This window comes from Macrosteles quadrilineatus, unplaced genomic scaffold (genome assembly GCF_028750875.1).
Source record: "Macrosteles quadrilineatus isolate MER2022 unplaced genomic scaffold, UCM_ALF_1.0 Scaffold_3__2_contigs__length_128488019, whole genome shotgun sequence".
NCBI classification, from domain to species: domain Eukaryota; kingdom Metazoa; phylum Arthropoda; class Insecta; order Hemiptera; family Cicadellidae; genus Macrosteles; species Macrosteles quadrilineatus.
The window spans coordinates 8080602-8104741 of NW_026542596.1; the positions used below are offsets into that span (position 1 = coordinate 8080602).

At 35.7% G+C, this 24140-nt stretch overlaps 1 protein-coding gene across 5 annotated transcripts in view; it reads right to left on the reverse strand.

Moving 5' to 3' along the window:
• The window catches only part of LOC128988721 (CREB-binding protein-like), an 80063-nt gene extending 61927 nt beyond the window's left edge, over nt 1–18136 (reverse strand). For 3 of the 5 annotated variants that reach the window (XM_054410302.1, XM_054410300.1, XM_054410304.1), the window contains exons 1-6: nt 17607–18136; nt 9419–9529; nt 3901–4142; nt 1894–2053; nt 1247–1381; nt 811–965 (exon numbers count right to left, since the gene is read on the reverse strand). In XM_054410302.1, coding sequence (XP_054266277.1) covers nt 811–965; nt 1247–1381; nt 1894–2053; nt 3901–4142; nt 9419–9529; nt 17607–17691 — 888 coding nt within the window. In that variant the 5' untranslated portion in view covers nt 17692–18136. The remainder of the gene's footprint in view (nt 1–810; nt 966–1246; nt 1382–1893; nt 2054–3900; nt 4143–9418; nt 9530–17606) is intronic. The other 2 variants (XM_054410301.1, XM_054410303.1) reach the window with 2 other exon arrangements.
• Between the last annotated feature and the right edge of the window lie 6004 nt (nt 18137–24140).

A 24140-nucleotide genomic window follows, 5' to 3' on the forward strand; every position in this document is an offset into this window, starting at 1 on the left:
ACCTACTAGTACATTAAAAAGCATCAAAAATACCTAAATTAACTCCAATTCCAGAAGAGTAAAATGTACTTAAAAACTTGTTTAAACTATGAAAGTTAAGATGATTAAACATACAAATTGACAAAAAAGAAAAACAACAACAAAAACAGAACAAGTACAGTAGACTCCTATTAGGTACGGTTAGGTAAGGTGTGCTATTAGGTTCAAAACGAGTTGGACATTCTGAGATTGGTGAAGAATCAGCCATAATTTATAGTAGAACTGATTACCGGACACGGACGGTTCAGAAAACATTTGCAACAAATTGGATTGTGCACCACAATGCAGGAAATGCGGCAGGTCAGAGGAAACTGCTGATCACCTGCTTGACTGTGAGGAGCTCACTATGTAAGAAGAACAACTATTGGCAAATTTGGTATTTGGAGGATAAGTGGATTTCTTTAATAAAATCAATGTATCAGATAGGCATAATCATTGCGATGGCAGTTTGAAATTCCCGTGGCAGTGGTCACCAAATATGTTGAAAAAGCTTGAGCTCGAAAATGTTTAAAAAAGCTCGGCTCGAGGTTGAAAATCACTATTCGCACACCCCTAACAAAGACATAGCCTAACCATCTTCGCCAAGATTATTGGTTATATTACTATCTTCGCCAACGTTCGTGGTTAAATTACTACCTTCGCCAATGTTTGGGGTATTATTACCAGATTCTCTATCATTTTTTAGGTTTTTGCCAGATTTTTTTTACGTTTAAGTCATCAATATTAAACGTACAATTATTTTCCCGGTCTGGACACCCAGTAAAAGCTTACCTGTATTCTGGGTTGGCCCACACTGATGGCGTGGACCTGGTGTGGACTCTGCCCTCTGTTGACCAGATGTGTCTGCTGCTGCATCACTCCCACGCGAGCTGCCATCATTGGTCCGTTCTGTAGACCCTGGTTGGGAACCCCGTGATGCATGATTCCTGTTAACAGACAATCTGTGTCAGAAACTCTTTGTTAGAAATTCTCTGTAGTCTGTATACTATGTGCTGTCTGCATTTTATACATAAATCATATGTTTTATTATATTGTTAAAGAGGTGTTTGGTAATAATAATTGTGAAATGAAAGTAACGACGTGGCAGTTGAACTTAAATGATTTTCCGTTTTGATTTCCTCAGAGGTCCAAAACGCCATCTGTTCAAAGTTTTGTTAGCAAGATAACTCAAGTAAAAATCATCTGACTTTGATGATCAGTCACTAACCTTGAGGATTAGCGTTGGGACCACCAGCTAACATGGTGGTGGGAAGATTCTGCTTGTTTTGGCTGTTAGTTACTACAATGCCTCCACCTGCCATGCCTCCCATTGAGTTCACTGGTGGACTCGTCATTATCATGTCTGAAATCACATTGTCATCAATAACTGATTGAGTTCAAATATCAAGCTAGATATTTAAACACAACCTTACTAGATTAAATTAAATAAACATGAGGGAGAGTGATCTCGCCCGAGAGCAGTAGCTCCAGATTAATTTTAACAAATGAGAGCAATAAAAAACAGATAAATTGAAAATTTAAAACTATTATTAATTCAATAATTCTGCAGATGCCTAACAGTTAGGAATGTATTTTAATTGGAATTGCAACCACGGAGACAATACAGTAATTCAAACTACCGTACACACACCCACTACACACACACAATCAGGATCAACAAAACCAAACAGAAGGCACAAAAGTCTCCAAAGCTTAATCCCTATGGTCGCAGTGACAATATATAGTTTTAACAATTTGTCTTATTTCAAGTTCTATCTATCCATCTGATTAATTTATAAATTTAAAATTTGTGATAGTTGATGCGAGTTGAGGGTTTTAATTTTTCCCACTAGGTTAGTATAACGAGTTACATACTGGCTGGAGGCACGTTGTTGAGACCAACTCCCATACTGCTGGGCATGACCATGGGGTCTCCTTTGCTGACAGACACGTTGGGTGGGGACTGCATGGTGGCGGGGTTGGCCTTTAGCCCTCCGCCCAGCCCCAGTGACTGACCCTGTTTGTTCAGCAACATCTGCAACACAATTACTCTCAGTACGATTGGACGTTAAACATCTTCATGAAAGAATCCCCATCTATTGTACCAGTGAGGACGACTATCTACAATCAAGGTCACTCTATTAAAAAGCAAGATATAACAACCATTGTTACATTTTTGTCCATCATGGTTAATTTAGCAAGTTTACCCACAAACATTATTGGATAGAATACATAACTGAATCAACCCAGCGAGAGTTTTGATAGTTCAGACTCCTTAGTGACCAAGAAGCACACAATCTAAGATGTTGTGTATTAAAATACATTTTAAAATATAATTGTAACGTTATAATTTACATTAGAAACGTACTATTACAATATGTTTGGCAAATCCGCTATGCCGTATTAAAGAAAAATGTCAAATTATTGAGCAACATCTGATAATAGTCGTCGTGAGGGTAGAGGTAACCTTATTAAATTGAGTATAAATTACTACCAATAAGGTGTCAGACCCTTTTTCTAACTATACTCGATCGCCCATCACCAACTCTGCTGAATAAATGTGATTGGAAATACTTATTCAGAGTAAAAAACACCCCTTGAACTAATGCCAGGTTATTGAATGTTCAATTCAATTCAAACATTTTTATTTCATGCAACATCATGCTAAAATATTTCACATCCTCCTGTGCACACGCAGGTACAAGGAAATCTTTAGATACATGTCGTTTTACAATGTAGACTGGCTGAGTATAGTCACTGTTGATAACAATATACAAATACAATTAATAATCATGGAATGTAAGCTTACAATAATGACAGAGTGATTTTTTTTATAACTTGTAAACAGACAAACACATGCAACAAAGAATAATAAAATATTAGTGCTTTAACAAGGAAAAAAAATAAAGTGATTAAGATAAAGAAAAAAATGTGTAAAATAATGGGGTGTTTAACTAACAGAAATATTTAGGACATTTTCAGGAGATATCTGGAGTTTGTCAACAGCTTGTGTGTGTTTCAGCACAGACAATAGACCATTACAGACCGCTTACTGATGACTGTTAGATAATATTTTTAAATATAACCACTGATCTGGGGCGCTACCTACTGATTCATGTTTAAACTACGTCCTCACACGCGCCGTTGTCTGCTGACCAGGGATACTAACAGTTGCAGATGACAGTAAAGTACGAGCAACATGGCGGTTGGCATGGCAAATGACCTACACACGCGCGCAGTTATGCATACACAGTCACACTGTAGTGGTACACAATGATAAACCGCTAGGCTATCACTGAGTTTTTTTTTTACATCCATCCGTTTGGACGAAGACTTATAATTAAGTTGATCGCTTTTAATAGTAAATATTAAGGCCCATGAAAACTTAGGTGCACAAATTATATGCTATTGTTTTATTTTTATGAATAAATCAAAATCCATTGAATACTTTTGCATTAAATTTAAATGCTGAAAATCCATTTGATTTAATTTACAGTGATTAAACTAGAGAGTAAACTAAAGAGTCACCAACATTCTGTTGTGACTGTTACGGAATCAAGTTATATTAGAAAAAAATAAGTTTTTTTAACATTTATTTTTGGTAAGCTACAGAGAGTTGCTTCAACATATTTTTCCCTAACAATTTTCTAGAAGAATTTGAATCAGCTCTTTGCCCCCCCCCCCCCCCCCCAAGAGGCCTGCGCCTCAGTTGCATTGGCATTAGTTACGCCACTGCACTGGGCGCTGCCATATTTTTGGGACATGTCATCCAAGTGCAACTCCAGATAGCGCGGTCGGTAATTGGTCTATAGACTGTGGTTTCAGCACTTCTATAATAGAGTGATTATCTGTTAGTTTAATTCTTACTAAAGGTCAACATACCTGCTGCATCAGTTGATGTTGCAATTGCTGAGAGGCTACCATGTGCCTCTGCTGCATGGGGGCTCCGTCCTGGTCCAGGGCCCCATTCTGCATGTTGCCAGGGCCCGGGCCTGTGGCGGGGGGCTTAGATGTGGGGGCGTCTGCCACCGAGCTCCATGATGATGACCCAGTCAAATCCCCCAGCAAATCATCAGGCAGGTCATTTTCAATATTGAACATGTCGTTGTTGGTGAAGATATCTGCTGTAATTAGATTTCAGAGTTAGTTTGAATAATTTTTTCACTTTTAAACTTGTGGCTTCATAATGTGATAAATATTTGAGGAGTTGAAAAAAAGGCTTATGAATACAAGGCTTATGAAAACCAGATATATTGTACTAAATATAGTTTCTACCATAAATTTGGCACAGTAGACTAATAATTGACTGCATGGGATTAAAACTGTTCTACTCATCATCAACTTCCACTGCAGTTATATCACATTTATAATACACAGTTATAATAGCATGTTGGTGACATGATTTCATTAGAACTCGAAACAGTGATCATCACAATGGTGAAAGAAGAGGATTACAACAAAAGTACGGTAAGTTTACTAACATGTACCACCAGAAAAAAATATTTTAAAGACATCTGGACCACTCAAAAAAATTTTCTTAAGAAGACCCGATCTTTAAAAAAGTAGATTTTTGAATAAGTTGGAACCATATCTAGCTGGTAAACATTTAGAAATACAAAGCAGAGTAAATCCAGCCAGCAGAAGTGTTTATGCCTAATAAATATTTATGATCAAGACTCTTGACTGTCCTGACAAAACGACAAAACTAAAATTTACACAAATATAAACATGACCAATTCTCTCCAATGGTTCCAAAACATGGACTTTAGACAAAGGTGCTGAGAAAAAGTTAGAGACATTTGAAAATGAAGTAAAATCTTTTGCCAAACAAAAAAAAAGTTAATAGAGAATCTAACAAAACTATGATATCTGTATCAAGCACCAGTCCTAGTAGCTAAAGTAGGAGAGCACAGACATATGAGATGGACCAGACATGTAGTATGAAGGGAGCTGAAACAACTGAAAAAGGAAACCTAGATGAAAAAAGACACCCCTAATTGAAGAGGCGGAAAGTTAAAGAAACCAAAGACACAAGATTGTTGAGAGCTGATGACTAAGAGACATAGGATTGGACGAGATGGAGGCAGTTAATTGAAGAGGTAAAAAGATTACAAGCAAAAACATTCGACCTTTCGTTGCCAAATTTTTTTTAAATCAATTCAAATTCAGCCATTTTATTCAAGTTAAAGTAGCTTCATTACTCTTTAGAGTCAAGCAAAACCACCCTGGTAATACACATTAAGTATGGCCTTCCACCTGGCCTATATGACTCAGTGTCTTAGCTTGAATTGGGGATGGCATATTGGAGACAGACCATATAGACACAAATACAAATCTTGGTCAATGAAAAGTGACTATACCCTTGCCACTGATATTTGGCAGTGTGCAAAACAGAAAGGAGAAAAAAAAGAGGATGTAGGTGAAACAGATATACAGTACCCTAGTGTGTGGTTGGTGCTAATGGCTGTAAAACAAGTTTCTCACTGACAACAATGCAAGTGTTTTAGAAAATGCTGAGATATTTAAGATCCTACTCACGCTAGTTTCAATATAAGCCCGTTTTACACAACCTGTTCCCGTTCAAGGTCCCGAACGCCCTGTCGCCTGGACGAAAGAGCGTTCTGTCATGACCAGTATTCTGTGCCCAATCTGAGTTCAGTGTATTGCTGTCCTTCGTTGAAAAACATCATTTTTAGCTAAAAAGCTGTTTTTTTAGTTTTCTTAGTGTAATGTAATAATATTCCATATATTTATCGAAGCGGCAAGTTGTTGGAGTAGCATTAACTGCATTGGCAGTGTGAAAACAGAAAGGAGGAAAAAGAGGATGTAGGTGAAACAGATATATCCTACAGTACCTCCAAAGACCTGTATTAAGTCATGCAAGACTTATGGACGTTTAGGATGCTGAAGACCTTCAGAATTTCTTACATATGACACTGATTTTCACAATACCATACATGGTGACCTTAAATAAATTTAATAGTACAGTTATGTGAAAAAAGGTGAAGAATTTCGACTTTTAACGTCCCGTTCCTAGCGGAAGTGCCCTATCCCCACTTTTCCTCACTAAATCCGATGGAAATCTCTCCCAACCTCCCTACCTGGTCGCTAGCCAAATCGTGACCAGGAGCACGAGTTTACACAATCAGATTTCAGGGCCGACGTCGAACGGGCGCGATTTAGGGTCCCGAGATTGGGTTGTGTAAACCGGGCTATAGATGTAGTGTGGTAGTAATAGTTAACAACCTAATTGTACTTTCATAACTTTTTTATTTTTTTTTAAAGAGGTTGGCGGCCTCTTTTAACCTTGCATCTGCCCGTCCACATAGACTAAGCGCCCGTGCGTGGAACGTTTACAGCAAAGCAAGGAGTGAGCCGGTACAGTACAAAGGTGAACTGTACTGATAAAAGTTAGTGGCAGTGACCAGGATCCGAACCCACGACACTACCGCCTTGGGCCCGAAGTCCGCGACACTACCGACTGAGCCACCGACTCACTACACGATGTGCTAAAGATGTGTCATCAGTTATGTTTACAAATTCGGTTAGTTGGAATTAACATTGTAATATTGATTTCAGCTAAATCACTTACTTAGCCAAACACAAAACTGTTACTCTTTTGTAGAAGACTTAATCACAATCTAACTACTTCAGACTGCCACAAATATGATCTAACATGTTTATAAGCTGAATTATATGTTGTTTATATGGAAGAACAACACACTATAGATGGACTGCCCCACAAAGATCATTCTTACTGACAGTGTCACTGACTATTGACAATGTTGTTGGACGTTGGTTCATCTCTTTATTTACCTTTTATCCTGGATCACAAACAAAACTACCTAGACAGCTGGTCCAATATATCTTAATATCTATAGTAAAACGGTTATTCATTTCTTCTAATTCAAAAGGATATAGCAAGAGAAATTAAAGATTAAATCCTTTTCTTTTTAATATTGTGACTTCTAGGGGAAATAAATAAAAGGGTGTTGCGTGTATATTGAAGTTCTCCAAAAAGATATGGTCACTGCAGAGAAAAATAATTACAATCTGATACTACTGCCGGCCCAACCACTATTTCGGTTGAGCAACGCCAGTATTGTTGTTGTAGCCATTACCAACAGAAGATAAAATTTGCCAAGTAGTATCAGTTGCATTAGATTAGGGACTTAATTGTTTTAGTCTGAATTGTCATCCTTTATTAAAATCCATCCCCAGTTGATGGATGTGCATAGAAGTGAAATATGAGTGGAAGTCCCTTCGTTTCTTAAACACGCCGATCTGCAAGTAAAATTACTTTAACTTTAGTCCCTATTTAGTACAAAATAAAGAAGACAGTGCTAAGGTCAGATTTGCACAAGCCTGCTATATCAGCACAGGCCGTAGTTGGAATTTGTTTTTAAGTTTTGGAAGACTATTAAATTTTGTATTAAAAATACTATTTGAATACAAAATTATTTTGTTTTAAAGATTATTTTGAATCGGCCTGGTTTAGGCCTAATGATTTAATTGCACAAAAAAGGTACTTACATTTTCAACCTTTATTCCAGATTTTCAATTCACAAAATTATAAAAATGGTGTGTAGGCCCTACGTCAAAATATAATTGACTCGTTTTATTGAAATGTTCAAATTCCCGATTAACGGTAGGCCTACATGTAAGGTAATCCGAAGTAGCCTATTTCAAACAGTGGGATTGGTATCATTTTACTCTTGGATTTTACTGCAAAAATTAATTTGGTGAAACATATGGCCTACTTTTCAATATAGTAAAAAAGAACAACTACAATCTCAAAACAATTATACACAAAAGCTGTGATGCTACTGAGAAGAAGCCTCCAAACACACAGTACGGTAAAAGAAACAAATCAAAACATATATTAAGCATAACCAAAAAAAAACACATTTAAGAATTAAAGGAAATATTGACGAAGCTACGCAGCTATATCCATGCTAACGGAGAAGCATGCCAAAATCAGTTTCATAAAAACAATATTTGTTTGGTTTACACCAACATCTCCAATTAAACAAAAAGATAAAAAAATAGAAAGTATTCATCAACTATCATAACTAATATTTCCCCAGATGAGCTCAAATAAATCATATCCCGGTAGTGCATTTAACTGTACCATATGGAAACCATCAGAATTAAAAGAAGTCTTGTGGGGATTTCAGTTGACAGTTGGTAGCCTTATGATTAGAGTATAGGCCTATCCATTCAGAATACCTGTTTTGTTCATTCATTTTCGGAAACCATACGGACAGGACGATGACATTTTTAGAGATGGCCCTAATTAAAATATGCCTACGTTAGAACTTTTGCATTTGTTTGACCTAACCGTTTACCAAACCAGTAACATACAAGTGTCTTGCACATCATTACTTTGTAAAATCCATATGACTAGTGTGGCTAAAATCACTAAAAAATGGAAAGTTGAAATTTTGCAACACTATATTTTTGTAAGTTAACTGATCACACTTTATATTTCATACAAAATGGGAAATGGATTCATTTGTTCAAACTAACTAAAGTGAAACAATGTTTTCTGATTTAGATAAATTAGTATAACGATTAAGAGGAAGTCTGTAAATCTAATGTACTGTAAATTACTACGGGTTGCAGGTCAACTAAGGAATAAAAAAAGTGTAAGTTTCTGCTGTAGCCTATATTAAGAGTAGTCGTAAGAGCAAAGTATAGACCTATATTTGCCAGAGAACGACTGAACAAAACTAAATTGTTCAAATTTGTTTTACAAATCATCGTATAAAACTGCTAATTAAATATAACACAGTAACTTAATTCACAGTGTCAGGATCAATGATGTTGAGCTGAAAGATAATTAGTTGTTGATTAGGTTGTTAATAAACTCGTTTCACCTAGGCCTACTGCAGTGAGTAGGCCTACCATAAACATATGTACACTGTGTTGGAAAAGTTAAGTTTTAGTCAAATTAGTATTTTAATCTACAGATTGTAAGTTAGCCAACAGCACAGAGGGAGAAGATATTGTAACATTGTAAGTAGACCTAAAATCATTACAAGGGTGATTTTCAATTAGCCTAAAATGAATATTGATTATAAATACAATTGAATTAGACCAACCCTACTTAAAATCATTTCATATTATCATACATTTAAAAGGCACAATATTGTTAGATTAATCAATTTGGATGACTATTTTTTAGACAACACGTCCTAAATTGCATATTTACGTTTAGTTAAAATTAAAAGTCTTTGGTTATTTAAAAAAATCATAACTTTTAGTTCCATTTTTACCATCCATTTTTTGAAGAAGCCTAGACAAGAACTGGAAACATGTCGTTAGCCGTTACTTAAGTCAATATATTTAAGCTAATCAATTGATTTTCTTTGAGTGTTAAGATATGAATAGTGTTTACTTCTCCTGGTTGTGTTCCATTGTTGAGGTTGCTGCTGTAGGGGGCCTCCACCACTTGCCAGACCAGACGAAGTTAAGCCGTAGTTGGTGTAAGCATGATGTGCCGACAGCGCTATCACCCCAAAATAAACAAAACACTCCATCAAAAAAGAAAACCATCAACCAAAACTAATGCCTCTTGGACTGATTAGTTGCATTACAAATTACCATCCGTAATCAGCATTCTACTCAAATAAATATTGTGTTAAGTAGCCTTCTGTTATAAGTTCTTCTGTTTCTACATTTACAAAAATTAGGTAGGTACCAAAACCTGATTAGAAACTAAAATTATTAAGAGTATAAAAAGTTATTTGTACAAATGAGCATGATTTCAAACTCATAGAGCTTTAATGGTGTTTTTAAAAATGGTCTTTTGTTTGGGTCACTAAGAAATTCTATTAGTCTACCTACATCTTCTAACAGAACAAAATATTGTGATAAAATACTGTAAATTAACTGTACTTAATCAAATCACTTACTAATTAGGATAACAAAAAATTTTTTAGTAACTTGAATCTTTAGTTAAACTTAAAAATGCTACTCTTCCTTAACTTAAAATTCTTCATAGGCTATTTTGTTACGTCTTAAACTTCTCTAATTAATAGTCAATTTTCTTTGTTTTAAAACACATTACAAAGATGGAAGGGCCAACCAAAAATATCTTGCATTACGCTTTAACTAGAGTCATATCAATTTTAAAATGAGGTTTTTTATCAACGTTAAAAGCAAACTTGAAATAATTAAGTAGTTTACCATAACATTCAAAAGCACAATTTCACATAAATTAACTCAATTGGTCCTAGTCTTATTAAGAAAATGCTCAGATTATGAAAATAAGTAGGCCTACTAGCTTAGACATATAAAGCATCAGATTTCAGATTGATCAATGTTGAAAATAAAACCAAAAGATTAATGATCATGCAGCATGCAGTTACGTATAAGTTAAGTTATGCCATGCGAGGATGAGCTTTAGCTGCAGTTTTTTTAAGTTAACCTAGGCCTTCCCCACAAAAAAGTCAAGTTCTAAACCTGATAATGATAACTAGGCTAACTTAAAGGGCATTAGGGGCCTATAGTTCCTAGGAACTTCTCGATAGGAAGGTTAAATTAGGTGTTTTAGGTAAGCTTTAGCTTTGATATATCCTAAATTAGCAGCTTTTAAAAGCTTGAAACAGTTTGTGTTGTGCCCTGGTAACTTAAATTAAGCATAAAGGCCAAGTCACACCGAGCTTGCTCCCGCGGCGGGAGCGAATTTATAAAAATCGCTCACCATGTTATCAAATGTGCCAAGTCACACCGCACTACCGCGCGCCCGCGGGCATGCGGTAGTGTCCGCCACGTCCGCCTGCTGAGCGATTTTTTGAGACTACCGCGGCGGGAGTTTTGTCTAGCGCATGCGCAAAGGGGCATTTCGAATGCCCAAGCTATTTAAAGTTTAAAAGTAATACGTAATACAGTTTTAAATTAAATTTAACATGTTTCTTTTGTTTGATGATGTAGTCTATGTTGTTTTGTATTATCTTCGTAATTATGTTTATCACCAGAAAAAAATCATTTTTGTTTACCATGCAAAAATAATGTTTACGGTGAAAATTTAATGTTTTCATAAACATTTTTATATTGCCGACGTAAACATTTTTTTTATTGTTTCATCAACTTTTTTCGATTTGCAACAACCAAAACTTGACAATCAATGTAAACTTGAACTTTCATTAGAAGGCTTAGCAAAAAATTACATTAGTTTTAAAATAGTCATATTTTTTTATTTAAAAAGTAAATAGTCATTGTAGTGTAGCGAAAAATAACGTTCAAAAGCTGAAAGTGGATAATTTATCCACAACCATATTTAAAATGCTTCGAACAAAAGGTCTAAATTAAATTTAAAAAAATAGTTATTCACTTTTTAAAGTAGCCCTACACTAACAAATTAATAAACATTCAATTGCTTCTTAAACACTTTACTTAAAACCTGCAAATTTACATGGCATACTAAACAGGTAAGATGAGTTTCTTATGTAACTCTCAAAACTCCCGCCGCGGACGCGAACTTTTGGTGTGACATGGCTCGAGGAAAAACATCCGCGCGCGGTACTCCCGCGGCGGGAGCGGCGGATGTCGGTGTGACATGGCCTTAAGTTATCCAATTTAGCCTATAAATGATGGCAAAGATCAAAGTAGGATCAAAGATCCTATATATGACTCATTAATTAATTGGCAGAAAATATGTAATTTTAGGTAGGCCGATATCAACTTATGGCCATACTTGACCATGATCACATGCAGTGCGGGTTCAGGGTGCAAGTCTAGACTATGAGGGGGCACCTACACCCTGAACCTGCAGCCGCGCAGTGATCACTTAGATGTAAACTTATGGCCATAACTTACAGTACAGGTAGGTTATTATTTCTTCGTAAAAGTAAGTTATTAGGTTAAGATACGTGTTCTGAGGACTTTTTGACAACCTCCTAGAAGCGATATTACACGTCTAAACTCAAGGCTTGACAATGACACCTTAAACTTAAGTGTCAAAATTAGTCACTATTATGACAACCAAGAATTACGATGGAAACAAAGTATTTTAACCTCTAGAAAAACTTATTTAGTTAATTTACTAAGTAATCTGAAGGCAACACCCTCAAAAATGAAGTAGACAGCTGCTTAAGTGTCTTCCTCATCATAAAGGTAAATAACCTAGAAGTTACCTACGGTACTGAGAAGCTGAGGTCTGAGAGCAGGCCTAACTTATTTAAATTACCTAGATGGCTATAAAGGAGGAGCATGAGTGCTGCCATCTTCATCTGTAGGCCTAGGCTATAGTTTCATTACAAACATTCAGATAGCCAAGCCTAAGTTATGAAGCTTTGCAGACAATAAGTTACAATACTTAATGCTATTAAAATAAGTTATTTGAATGAGAATTAACTGAATTAAGTATAACTTAATTAATCTAGACTTCAGGTAGACTATTAAGTTAACTTCTAACTTAATAGCTAATCTTAGTAACTTTAGGATCTAACTTTAACTAACTTACCTACATTTAGGCCTCCCGGTAACTAAAAGTTAATTAACTTATTGTACGGTAGCACAGAAAACATATTACTATAACCCAGAATGCCAACCGCATGGTAAAAAGCATTAAGTGTTTTGAGAGAGCTTTGCCTGTCAATCGTAGGCAGCGCCACCAGCGTTGCTATGCTGAGTGCATGGCAACGCTGGTGGCGCAGCCTACGATTGACAGGCAAAGCTCTCTCAAAACACTTAATGCTTTTTACCATGCGATTGGCATTCTGGGTTATAGTAGTATGTTTTCTGTGACGGTAGGCTAATCTAGGGATAGCTTCATTTTTTCTCATAGCTTATAGGCCCTAAGGTAGGCCTACTTAACTTAAGTTAAAATGTAAGCAACAAAATTCTTAACTCGATAATTTAGGCCCATGTTTGGTTGCTAACTTAATAGAGAGTGTGGTTCGTCAACAAAATGGGTTTCAAACCATTTAAACGCCAATCTGTCTTAAAGTTGTAAACCCACTTCAAAATTCAAGTAGGTAGCCTAAATCTGTAACTTAAGTTAGCGTCATTTATTCCATGAAAAATGTGTGAACCTTGTCATAATGACACAGTAGGCCTAATTAGCCAAGATGAGTTATAATCTTACGAGAACAATTATATAGGCCCTTTAACCCTAGGACTGCCCTGATAGTTTGGATGAATGTCCCTGTCATTTTTGCGATTTCGCAAGGGGGTTTTTAACAAATTTGCAGTGTCTAAATTACTTACGATAACCTAGTCATATACATAGCCTACTCATTTTGTCAACAAAAAGGAGATTTTGAATAAAATAAATAGGATGCCTATAAAAATCCCTTAGGGTACGTTAGTTTTTTTCTACAGTTGAAAAACTAATATTTTTGATAGATTGTTTAGAGAAATTTCAAAAGTAGAGTCCTGGTATTTTCCTAAAAAATAATTAACAAAAAATCCAGGATATACAAAAAGTAGCATTTTATTTCCCTACGTGGAAATAACTTAGGCCTATGTTTGATTTAAAAAAAAACAACAACAAAATTATACCCCATATAAGTTAAGTGAAATAAATATGTCAAATTGGTAAATATCGATAAATGGAGGTTTTCTATTAATTATTATTTTTTATCCATGTTTTGCCTACTGGATTGATAAAGAGTAATAATAATAATAATAGGTTTAATACCTTATTTACGTCTTCAATCCAAAATAGTCTTTTTATGTTACTATAGTTTCGGAGCTAACAGCTCCATTGTCAAATCTTCTTGTCTTGTTAAATTACTGTGAATAGCATTGGTCATAGTTGAAGATCACATGTAGACATACACTCACACACGAAACATTAATATATACAAGTAACATTGAAAATTTGTATTTTGGCCGGCCTAAACAAAAATTATTAAGTTAGCGTAGTGGTTGTACGGACTGGTACACTGACTGAATGCTAAATTGAGTGCTAAGGTTGAGTCAGTCAGTGTACCGGTCCGTACAACCACTACCTATGCTAATCATTTTTAGGCCGGCCAAAATACAAATTTTCAATGTTACTTTCTAGGCTATAGGCTATATTAATGTTTTGTGTGTGAGTATAGCTTATGTCTAGGGGAAGGTGTTGTACCTAGGACCTATTTTACCTTTTTATTTTTTTATTTTGATATGACACATTAAAACACAATAAATGTTAGTGAAAAGTAGCTCCGAGTTAAACGTGGCCCTGGATCATGCCGCAAATTAACATTCGTAGTGTTGTTATCAGTGTACTTTTAGCAAGACGACATCAATCACAACAGAGAATATGGTGGATCCATCCAATATTAAGTAAGAGAAAGACTGAAGGGATGTTCCCCACATTGCATAGCAAACTAAATTAGCTAGGATAGTGAAATCCTGCAGACAGGAGCTTCTGCTGCCCTAGCTTCACGTAATTTAATTATCACTCACACAAGGTAATTTCCCATCGAACATGAAGACAACGAAGATCTCTCCCCTACACAAAAAAGGAACTCGACTTGACATTGGGAACTATCGACCAATATCTTTGATTCCAACCTTTTCGAAGATCCTGGAGAAGATTGTCTTAAAGAGGCTATTAGAACATCTTTTCTCTAATCAACTCTTGACAGAGAGACAACATGGTTTCGTCAAGGGAAAATCCACAACCACGGCACTTATTGACTTCGTAGAGTCTGTCATTGATGATATAGACAGTGGTAATAACGTTGTCGGCATTTTTGTTGACATGAGTAAGGCGTTTGACTGCCTGAGCCATGACTTGATCATCTCAAAGCTTAGCTCCTTGGGAGTATGTGGAACGGCTCTTGGTTGGTTGACTCAGTATCTGAAGGGTCGAACGCAGCTAGTCGAACTCAGCCACTCCAGGAATAGGACTATCACCACCGTTAGATCTGAAGTACGTCCAGTGTCCAGAGGAGTTCCACAGGGGTCCGTCCTGGGACCGGTGCTTTATATCTTATCGACAAACGACCTTCCAGATACCACCGAACCCTTCAGTAAAGCTATAATGTATGCGGATGACACTGTCTTGCTTTCTTCAAACTCACCGGTCAACAACGTAGAAGTCAATGCCTACATTGGTTTGAGCCTAGCTGCGGAGTACTGCGACAATCATGACCTTGTTTTCAACACCTCAAAAACCAAGCTAGTTTCATTTAGCAACAGGAAAAGTTTCGTCTGCTGTATTCCCGACATTGACTCTGTTAGCTCTGTAAGACATCTAGGTCTCATCATTGACGAACATCTCGCTTGGGACGAACACATTGAAGCACTCTGCCATAAGCTAAGCACCGCAATTTTTGCACTGAGAAGAACAATGGCAGTGAGCACAGAAGAGGCGGCACTAACAGCATACTATGCCCTTCTTGAGAGTATTCTCTGTTATGGCATTGTGGTCATCAGGAGGTGCACTCATACAACACAAGACAAAGAAATGATTACAACCTTCCTGCTCACAACACAAGGCTCTATGAAGAGAAACCCTCATACATGCGTGCCAAGTTTTTTAACGTCCTTCCCGTCCACTTGAAGTCTCTTCAACCCAGAAAACTGAAGAAAGAACTAAAGTGCTAGCTGTTACATAGACCATTTTATAGTCTGGATGAGTATTTGTCTTGGCAAGAACTTGAATAAATCATGTCTTCACTGCAAGAACTCTGATCAACTATTTTTTATTCTTAAAAAATAACAATTTGTATTGACTTTTATATAACAACTGCACAACTGTATTGACGCCCTTTCAATCATAATGATTGCAAATAAAAAGTATTCTTGTATCTTGTGGTCGAAACTCGACCAAAAATATGTAATGTAAACTTACTCACTTCTCTTAGTTATTTTCACCCCACACTGTAAATAAAACATGTGATTGGAGTTTCTTTTGTTTTGATTTTCTGTTTATATTTCGTTGTTATTTCGTCACTAGCATGGCAACGCATAAGATCCATGTTATTTTTTTCAAATTTATAACTCATTTTTTGTGCTTATCTTTGAGCCTATTTAAATTTATAAAGGGATTCTGCACACCTATAGGAAAATAGCTTTCTAACAGTATGCGTAGATTTACCCCACGATGCATACGAGCTGAGAAAAAAGGTTTTAAAGAAACATGCTTGCCTATTAATAGCCTATATAGATAGATTAAAAGTTGAATATACTTACTTTTTCCTTGTAAAAACTTGTTTTAGTTTTCTTGCCAAAAGGACACATTCAATTCCAACTTGAACACATTAGGATAGACCTCTGGTGGCTAAAGCATTTAAACTAAGGGTACAAGTTCTCCCTATACTCAACAGATAGTGCCAGAATGAGCATAGGTCCAAGGTACAACACCTTCCCCTACATGTGATCTTCAACTATGACCAATGCTATTCACAGTAATTTAACAAGACAAGAAGATTTGACAATGGAGCTGTTAGCCCCGAAACTATAGTAGGCCTAATCATAAAAAGACTACTTTGGATTGAAGACGTAAATAAGGTAACTTATTTAACCTATTATTATTATTTCTCAAGGTGTCTGACATTAAGCTTAGGCTAGGCTATACAAGTTAGGCCTAATCTTCTTGATACGAAAATAAACTGAAGAACAAAATCTAAACTTATTGGTACCAACCACATCCAGTTTGACGTAAAATTATTGGCGGTAGGCTAAGTTAACTTACCATTTTTTGAACATAAGTATGAATTGACGCACCAAACCTCAAATCGTCTCGCGCCTAAATTGTCATTCTAATTGTAGCCTACAGTACCGGTAACGAAAATGAAATCTGTTAATGCTAAGTTATAAGGTTCGTTTAACTTAAGTAACTTAAAGACTAATGAAAATGAAAGCTTGGAACCTCATCTTTAGAATGGTATCAAACTTGTTAAGTATAAGCTGTTAAAAAGTTACACTAAGTTAAACTATCTGACGATTTCCGTCATATGGGAGTTCTAGAAGCACGTACACAAGACGAAAATCGTCATAAACTTATTGCCAGTCCTAGGGCTAAAACAATCCTTACACTTTCAAGTTAAGGAACCTTGATTTTAAACAAAGGTTTCTTCCAAAAAGTGTAGCCCAAAACTTATAAAGGCTAACTTCAGTTACCCGGTATGTTTCAGAGTAGCCTAAGGGACAATTTTTCAGGGTGTTGTAGGCTAGGCTATTTGCTTCGGACGGTTTTACATTTCAGCCTTGGACTAGGCCTTGAGCCTTTTAGTTAGGGCTACTAATAGAGAACAAGAGTGTACGCCTTTTTATTCAACTTAATAAGGCTAACTTTAGTTTAGCCTTACCATATGAACGTAGGTCTATGAAGCCTTACTAGGCTAACTTATTTTTACTAACATATGAAGATAACCTCATTTGAAAAAGGAGGTTAAACCTAAAAACCTAAATATTTAAATATTTAGTAATTTAAAGACCTGTCAATAATGAAACACTTTAATATGATCTGCCTAAGTTAATTAAACCAATTTCGGTTTTGAGAGAAAAAGAGACGTCCAGACATTTTGTTATTGTTAGGTAGGCCTAGCTTATTGTCATCGAATTGATGAAAATATTAATTATTTCGACATGCAGTGGATTTATTTGGAAATATTTAACAATTTAATTAAAAAAATACTCACCAGACGAATCTGAAGTCCCCTGAAACGGATCCGTCAATTTCGGCCGCTTATTTGGCGGCCCGTCCGTGACAAGATGATCGGCCATATCTCCCCTGTTTACAAAGCCGTACCTACTTTGCCTGGACTGAGTACTCGTATTTAATAAAAATTATAATTCGTACATGATTTTAGTCGCATCCAACGGCTGGTGCATAAATTTAAAATATCTGTGCCATAAGTCCGATATTTAAAATATCCCTCAAGGCACATAATAATAACGCAAAATCAACCATCGGGCATAATGAAGACCCAAGCTGGCCGATGAGCTTACACTGTTCCTCTCTCCATCTTCCGTCGAAACTCACACAATGATCGCAATGTATATCACGCACAGTTTCTCACTTTGAAACGCACTATGATAAACAATTACTTTTTAGAATTGAACTACAGACAAAATATCACTAAAACAACTTCATAAATAATCATTAATTGGACAAAAATTACCGATAATTTGAAGAATAATATCCAAATTTCAACTCACTCTCGGATAGTCAAAATGGCGGCTGTTGATGAAAAGTTTTTCTACGCTTGTCAGAAAATATCCGACTACAAATGAGAATTCCACACTCCCATTGGCCAAGTGAGACCACGTGACCAAAAGAAGCGATGCCATTGGCGTCTTGCTTTGCCGAAGTAAAGTCCTGACGTCATAGACACAACGAAGATGCACGAAGTGTAATTGCTCCAGCGGCAGAGCTAGAGTGGTGGAAATTGGTAATCCAGAATAAAATAATTATTATATAAAAATCCTAGTTATAATAAAACTGTAATTATTTCTACTATTCAATTTTTTCATCCACATATTAATTTTATCCTAGGTATATAATCCTTTTTTTTCAACACCCCAAATGCAGCAATTTAGCGTCACATATTTTACTTAGGCTAATTTTTACAAATAAAAATATTAAAATTAATTAGTAACTAACACAAACGGTATGGTATAAAAATTATTACCTAATGAACTAATATCACAGTGGAATATGCTGGGTTCAAAAATAAAATATTGCTAGACATTTTTTTATCACATAATTTTATTAAATTGGTCAAAATTTAAAAGTGTAATAACTTAATAAACACTGCTCAGTGATAATATACTCTTACCAGTAATTATTTTTAGGAATTAAAATTTAAATGTCTTTATGACAATCTAATTAAAACTTAAAAATTTAATTGAAAACGTTAATTAATTTAAATTTAATTGTGAAATATTGATTATGTAATTGTGTTCAACTTAAATAAAATGTATAGAAAATCAAAATATATAAATTTAGCAAAGCATAAAACTATACCTTCACTAGCAGTTTTTATTAGGTACTGTACTGAAACTCCAACTAAGTTTTATCATGATTGTATTTTGAGAACATGTTTCTGTCAAAATTTTTAAAAAGTCTTAAAGATTCAAAAGGTTTTCTTCAGCAGCATCCTGAAAAGGGGTACACAAACTATTTAATGCATACAAAACATACTTACGTAGTTGTTTTGAATCTTTCTTATACAATTAAAAAAATTTGGTTTTTCTTTTCTGAGTTCGTTTGGCTCTTCTACCCGACCGATTTTCATGATTGAGGTCTTACATCGAAGGTATGCACGCACAGATTTCACAACAAGCATCAGCATATATTTATCTACTGTATTACTCGGGCAAAAAATATAAAGTTGATTTATTTTTTGAATTCTTACTTCAATTTAAGATGCATCTCACCAGTTATAATTTTATATAATCCCTATATATTTTTGTCTAAGAACCTTATTCAGTGAAATGCCGGCTTTCATTTATGCTATTATAATTATTCAAATCGGAGGAGTTTCAAGCAAACGCAAAGTGAACAAACAACATAAAAATTATTTTTTAGAAGGTTTTTCTATTATAGTTTTTCTATTATTAAAAATCAATAGCTCCATAGTATTGTTTATATGTTTATTTATATATGTTTTAGACTCAAAATAATCAGTAAATTACGGTATATAACTTAGGGTTTAATTTAAGCTATTGATCCTTTGAATAAGTTAAGTTCAAGATACTGAATTACTGAATCAAAAATCATAGATTTGGTTATTTCTCGGACATGATATTTATGTCAACGCTGCAGAGCAGGATGGGTCCTCAAGTGATATTTAAACAAATGCAGTTAAATACAGAGAAAGCAATAGCATACCAAGAGATGGACTCAAAATATAACATATAGGTATACAAAATATATTTACCTAGCATGGGTGTTTTAATAGCTTGAAACTTAAAATACTAAATGCTTGTATCTTAAGTTTCAAGCTATTATATTTTGTCAATTTTATAAAAAACCATAATAAGAAATAAACTGATTTATTTAATCTCAAGAACAGATTGTGTTATACAATTTTTTTTATGGAAATAAATCTATTGTATCTATCTACATAGAAGGAAGTAGTAAAGGTGAGCAGTCTGGAGTGTGAAAACTGTTTAAGACGATTAGATTTAGGTAGGTATCTGCATTCCTAAAATTCTATGGGAAGGGAGGAAAACGGGTCCGTGACGTAGGAAGTGGTGAAGGAAGTAGTCAAGACGAGCTGCCTGGAGTGTGGGAACTGTTTATGACGATTAGATTAAGGTATCTGCATTCCTAAAATTCTATGGGAAGGGACGAAAACAGGTCCGCGACGTAGGAAGTGGTGAAGGAAGTAGTCAAGGTGAGCTGTCCGGAGTGTGGAGAAACTGTTTATGACGATTAGATTTAGGTATCTGCATTCCTAAAATTCTATTGGAAGGGAGGAAAACGGGTCCGCGACGTAGGAAGTGGTGAAGGAAGTAGTCAAGGCGAGCTGTCCGAAGAGTGGGAACTGTTTATGACAATTAGATTAAGGTATCTGCAATCCTAAAACGCTATTGGAAGGGAAGGAAACAGGTCCGCGACGTGGGAAGTGGTGAAGGAAGTAGTAAAGGCGAGCTGTTCGGGGCATGGGATCTGTTTATGACCATTAGATTAAGGTATTTGCAATCCTAAAATGCTATGGGAAGGGAGGAAAACAGGTCCGCGACGTGGGAAGTGGTGAAGGAAATAGTCAAGGCGAGCTGTCCGGAGTGTGGAAACTGTTTATGACTATTAGATTAAGGTATCTACAATCCTAAAATGCTATGGGACGGGAGGAAAACAGGTCCGCGACGTGGGAAGTGGTGAAGGAAGTAGTCAAGGCGAGTTTTTTGGAGTGTGGTAACTGTTTATGACGATTAGATTAAGGTATCCCCAATCCTAAAATGCTATGGGAAGGGAGGTAAACAGGTCCGTGACGTAGGAAGAGATGAAGGAAGTGGTAAAGGCGAGTTTTTCGGAGTGTGGGAACTGTTTATGACGATTAGATTATGGTATCTTGGTATCTACAATCTTAAAATTCTATGGGAAGAGAGGGAAACATGTCTGCGACGTAAGAAGAGGTGAAGGAAGTAGTAAAGGTGCGCAGTGTGGAGTTTGGGAACTGGAAACCGTTTGTAGCAGTTAGATTAATGTATCTGCAATGCTGAAATGCTATGATAAGGAATGGAAGCATGCCCACGACATAGAAAATGGTGAAAGAAGTAGTAAAGGCTAGCAGTGCGGAGTGTGGGCAATGTTTGTGGCAATTAGATTAACGTATCTAAATTCCTAAAATGCTATGGAAAGTGATGAAAACAGGTCCACGATGTAGGAAGTGGCTTAGGAAGTAGGTATGAACATATGTTGAGAACCGTCTGTGGCAGTTAGATTAATGTATCTTCAATCATAAAATGCTATGAGAAGGGAAGGAAACATCCCCCACGACGTAGGAAGTAGTAAAGGCTGGCAGTGCAGAGTGAGGGAACCGTTTGGGCAGTTAGATAAATGTATCTAATACTTAAATGCTGTGAGAAGGGAAGGAAACATGTCTATGACGTAGGAAATGGTGAAGGAATTAGTAAGGCTTGCAGTGCAGAGTGTGGGAACTGTCTTAGGCAATTACATTAATGTATCTGCAATCCTAAAATGCTATGGTAAGAGACGGAAACAGGTCCACGACGTAGGGGGTGGTGAAGGAAGTAGTAAAGGTGGGCAGTGTTGAGTGTGGGAATGGATTAATGTATCTGCAATGCTAAAATGCTATGGGAAGAGACTGTAGACTGTAGGTTAAAATGATTATGAAGCACGAATCGTTACATAATTCGATACGTATTCAATCGTTTACAATAGAAATTTACAACTGAGTTGACAACAGCTGAGTTTTACTCCATAGAGGCTAAAAACGAATTTTATTCCCTAAAGAGTAAAAATGCTACTTTAGACCCGCAACGCATGCATCAATGACGACTGTTTTCACTGCAGTATGACAAAAACAATATAATATGAACCATTGATGACTCCGCTCAATTTTGTGGATGCTTCTGCGAATGCCACCTAGTTTAATAATTAATCTAATGACATGGTGCCGAAACCCATACGGAGTAGAAATAAAAGGAATGACTTAAAGGAAGATGACAATATCCATAAACCATACAGAAGACAAGGATAATAATGTAAAACCACCAAAATGTCTTGTGATTTCAAGTACTCAGATGGCTCCTTTTTGGAAGAAATGGAAGTAACAGTGGAACTGCTACAACACAGCTTCTGGCCTTGATAGGAAATCAAATGCAGTACATGTAGCATGTCTAGTTTAGGCCCAGATGTTATAGATATATATATATAACAGTTTTGGTTTCATGGATGATGAAGATATTGAATTAGATTAAGTTGTTCAACAATTTGATACCGTAAGTTTTTTGTTGGTAAATTTAATGAAGTATTTAAGCAATTTTTGTTCAACAAAATCACCCGAGAAACCCATCAAAGCTTTGACGATTTTTTTACAAAATTGGTTAACCAAGCTAATTCTTGTAATTTTGAGCAACTAAAAAACTGTTTGTTTAGAGATAGAATAGTAAATTTGGCATATTACATAGATTCTAGCTTTTAAGGGAAAAGCTACTTTCTTCTGATAACCTTACCCTAGATGATGCAATTAGTAAGTGTAAGTGGTGTAAGGCACATGAAAAAGATAAGAAACAACTAGCAGAAATATCTTCTGACAGCCCTAGAAATGTTAATGTCATTAAAAGGGATGATTCCTTTTCTGGGCCTACGTTACAAAATTCAGTCTTAGACTGTAAACGTTGTGGTTTACAACACTCTAGAGGCCAATGTCCAGCTTTTAATCAAACTTGCAATCAGTGCTTGACTAAAGGTCATTTTGCTCAAATTACTAAAAACTCAAAAGAATCGTCCTAGTAAGAGTAAAAATAGGTACTGATGTTTTAGAGGTTGTAGAGAATGAAGATTCTGATGTTGCCCGTTGGTTACATCTCTAACCCAGTCAAGAATCAAGATTGGACAGAACTCTAAAAATTGCCAAATAACAAAACTGTGCCGTTTTAATTAGATACTGGGGCTCAGTGCAATGTTATTTCCCAAGATTTGGTGCTAGCTTATTGTTATCTTAACATTGTAAATTCTGCAACTAAATGCCTTGTTTCTTTTAACAACCAAAAACGCCAGTTTTGGGTGAAGCCATTTGTCTAGTTGTAACCAAAAAGTCTCATAAAGACACTGTCTTGTTTGTGATAGTTCCAAATGGGCATCAATCAATATTAGGAAGAGTATCATGTGAAACACTAGGGTTTGTCAAACGGATTTGCTGCTATAGGTAGTTGATCAGTCTAAAAGAGGATTATATGGTAATAGGATATTTAAAGTCATTTGAGTATGACATTGATCTTGTGGAAATGGAAAATCCTAGTTTCAAAATACACCCACCCAGGCGAATACCTCATCCAATACAAGACGTAGTGAAAGCAGAACTTAACCAAAAATTGTTTCAACATGATAAGTGCTCCCGTTTTTTAGGAGTAGTGCCACAAAGACATGTCAATTAGCGTAACAGACGGACACACAGACAGACAATAATTTAGATAAGACCTGTTTCGGCCTTTTATAACATTAACAACGTAAAAATATCAAATTAATTTTTAATTCCAAGCAATGTAAAGACAAAACTCTAATTTTATTTTTATAGATTACAAAACAACAAATAAAAAGTATGTAATCAACAAAGTAATCTCTTATAACGACTTACACTTAGGCTACCACACTACATAATAATTTCACTCCTACGATTAAGGGTGGAAACTAAACATTAGAGTCCCGTCGAAGGTCATTCGCCCGTGGCGCAAGATTAAGATTTTTTAATATTATAGATTCACGATTAGGTACCACACGAAAGATAATGTGATTTTTATTGTGAAAATATTATATTCTATATCATGGAAGACCAATGTTGCATAAAAAATAAGGTCACAGTCCACTCTAAACATTGATTTCATTAATTGATCTGATTACAAATTATTTATCATTTAACTCATTTAACTTGGTAAAAGACAAGATTATTACTCTGGTAATTGAGCCTACTCCTTGTGTCTCCTATGGTCATAGTCCAACAAAGAGACAAAATACGTCTTTGCATTGACCCAACTGATCT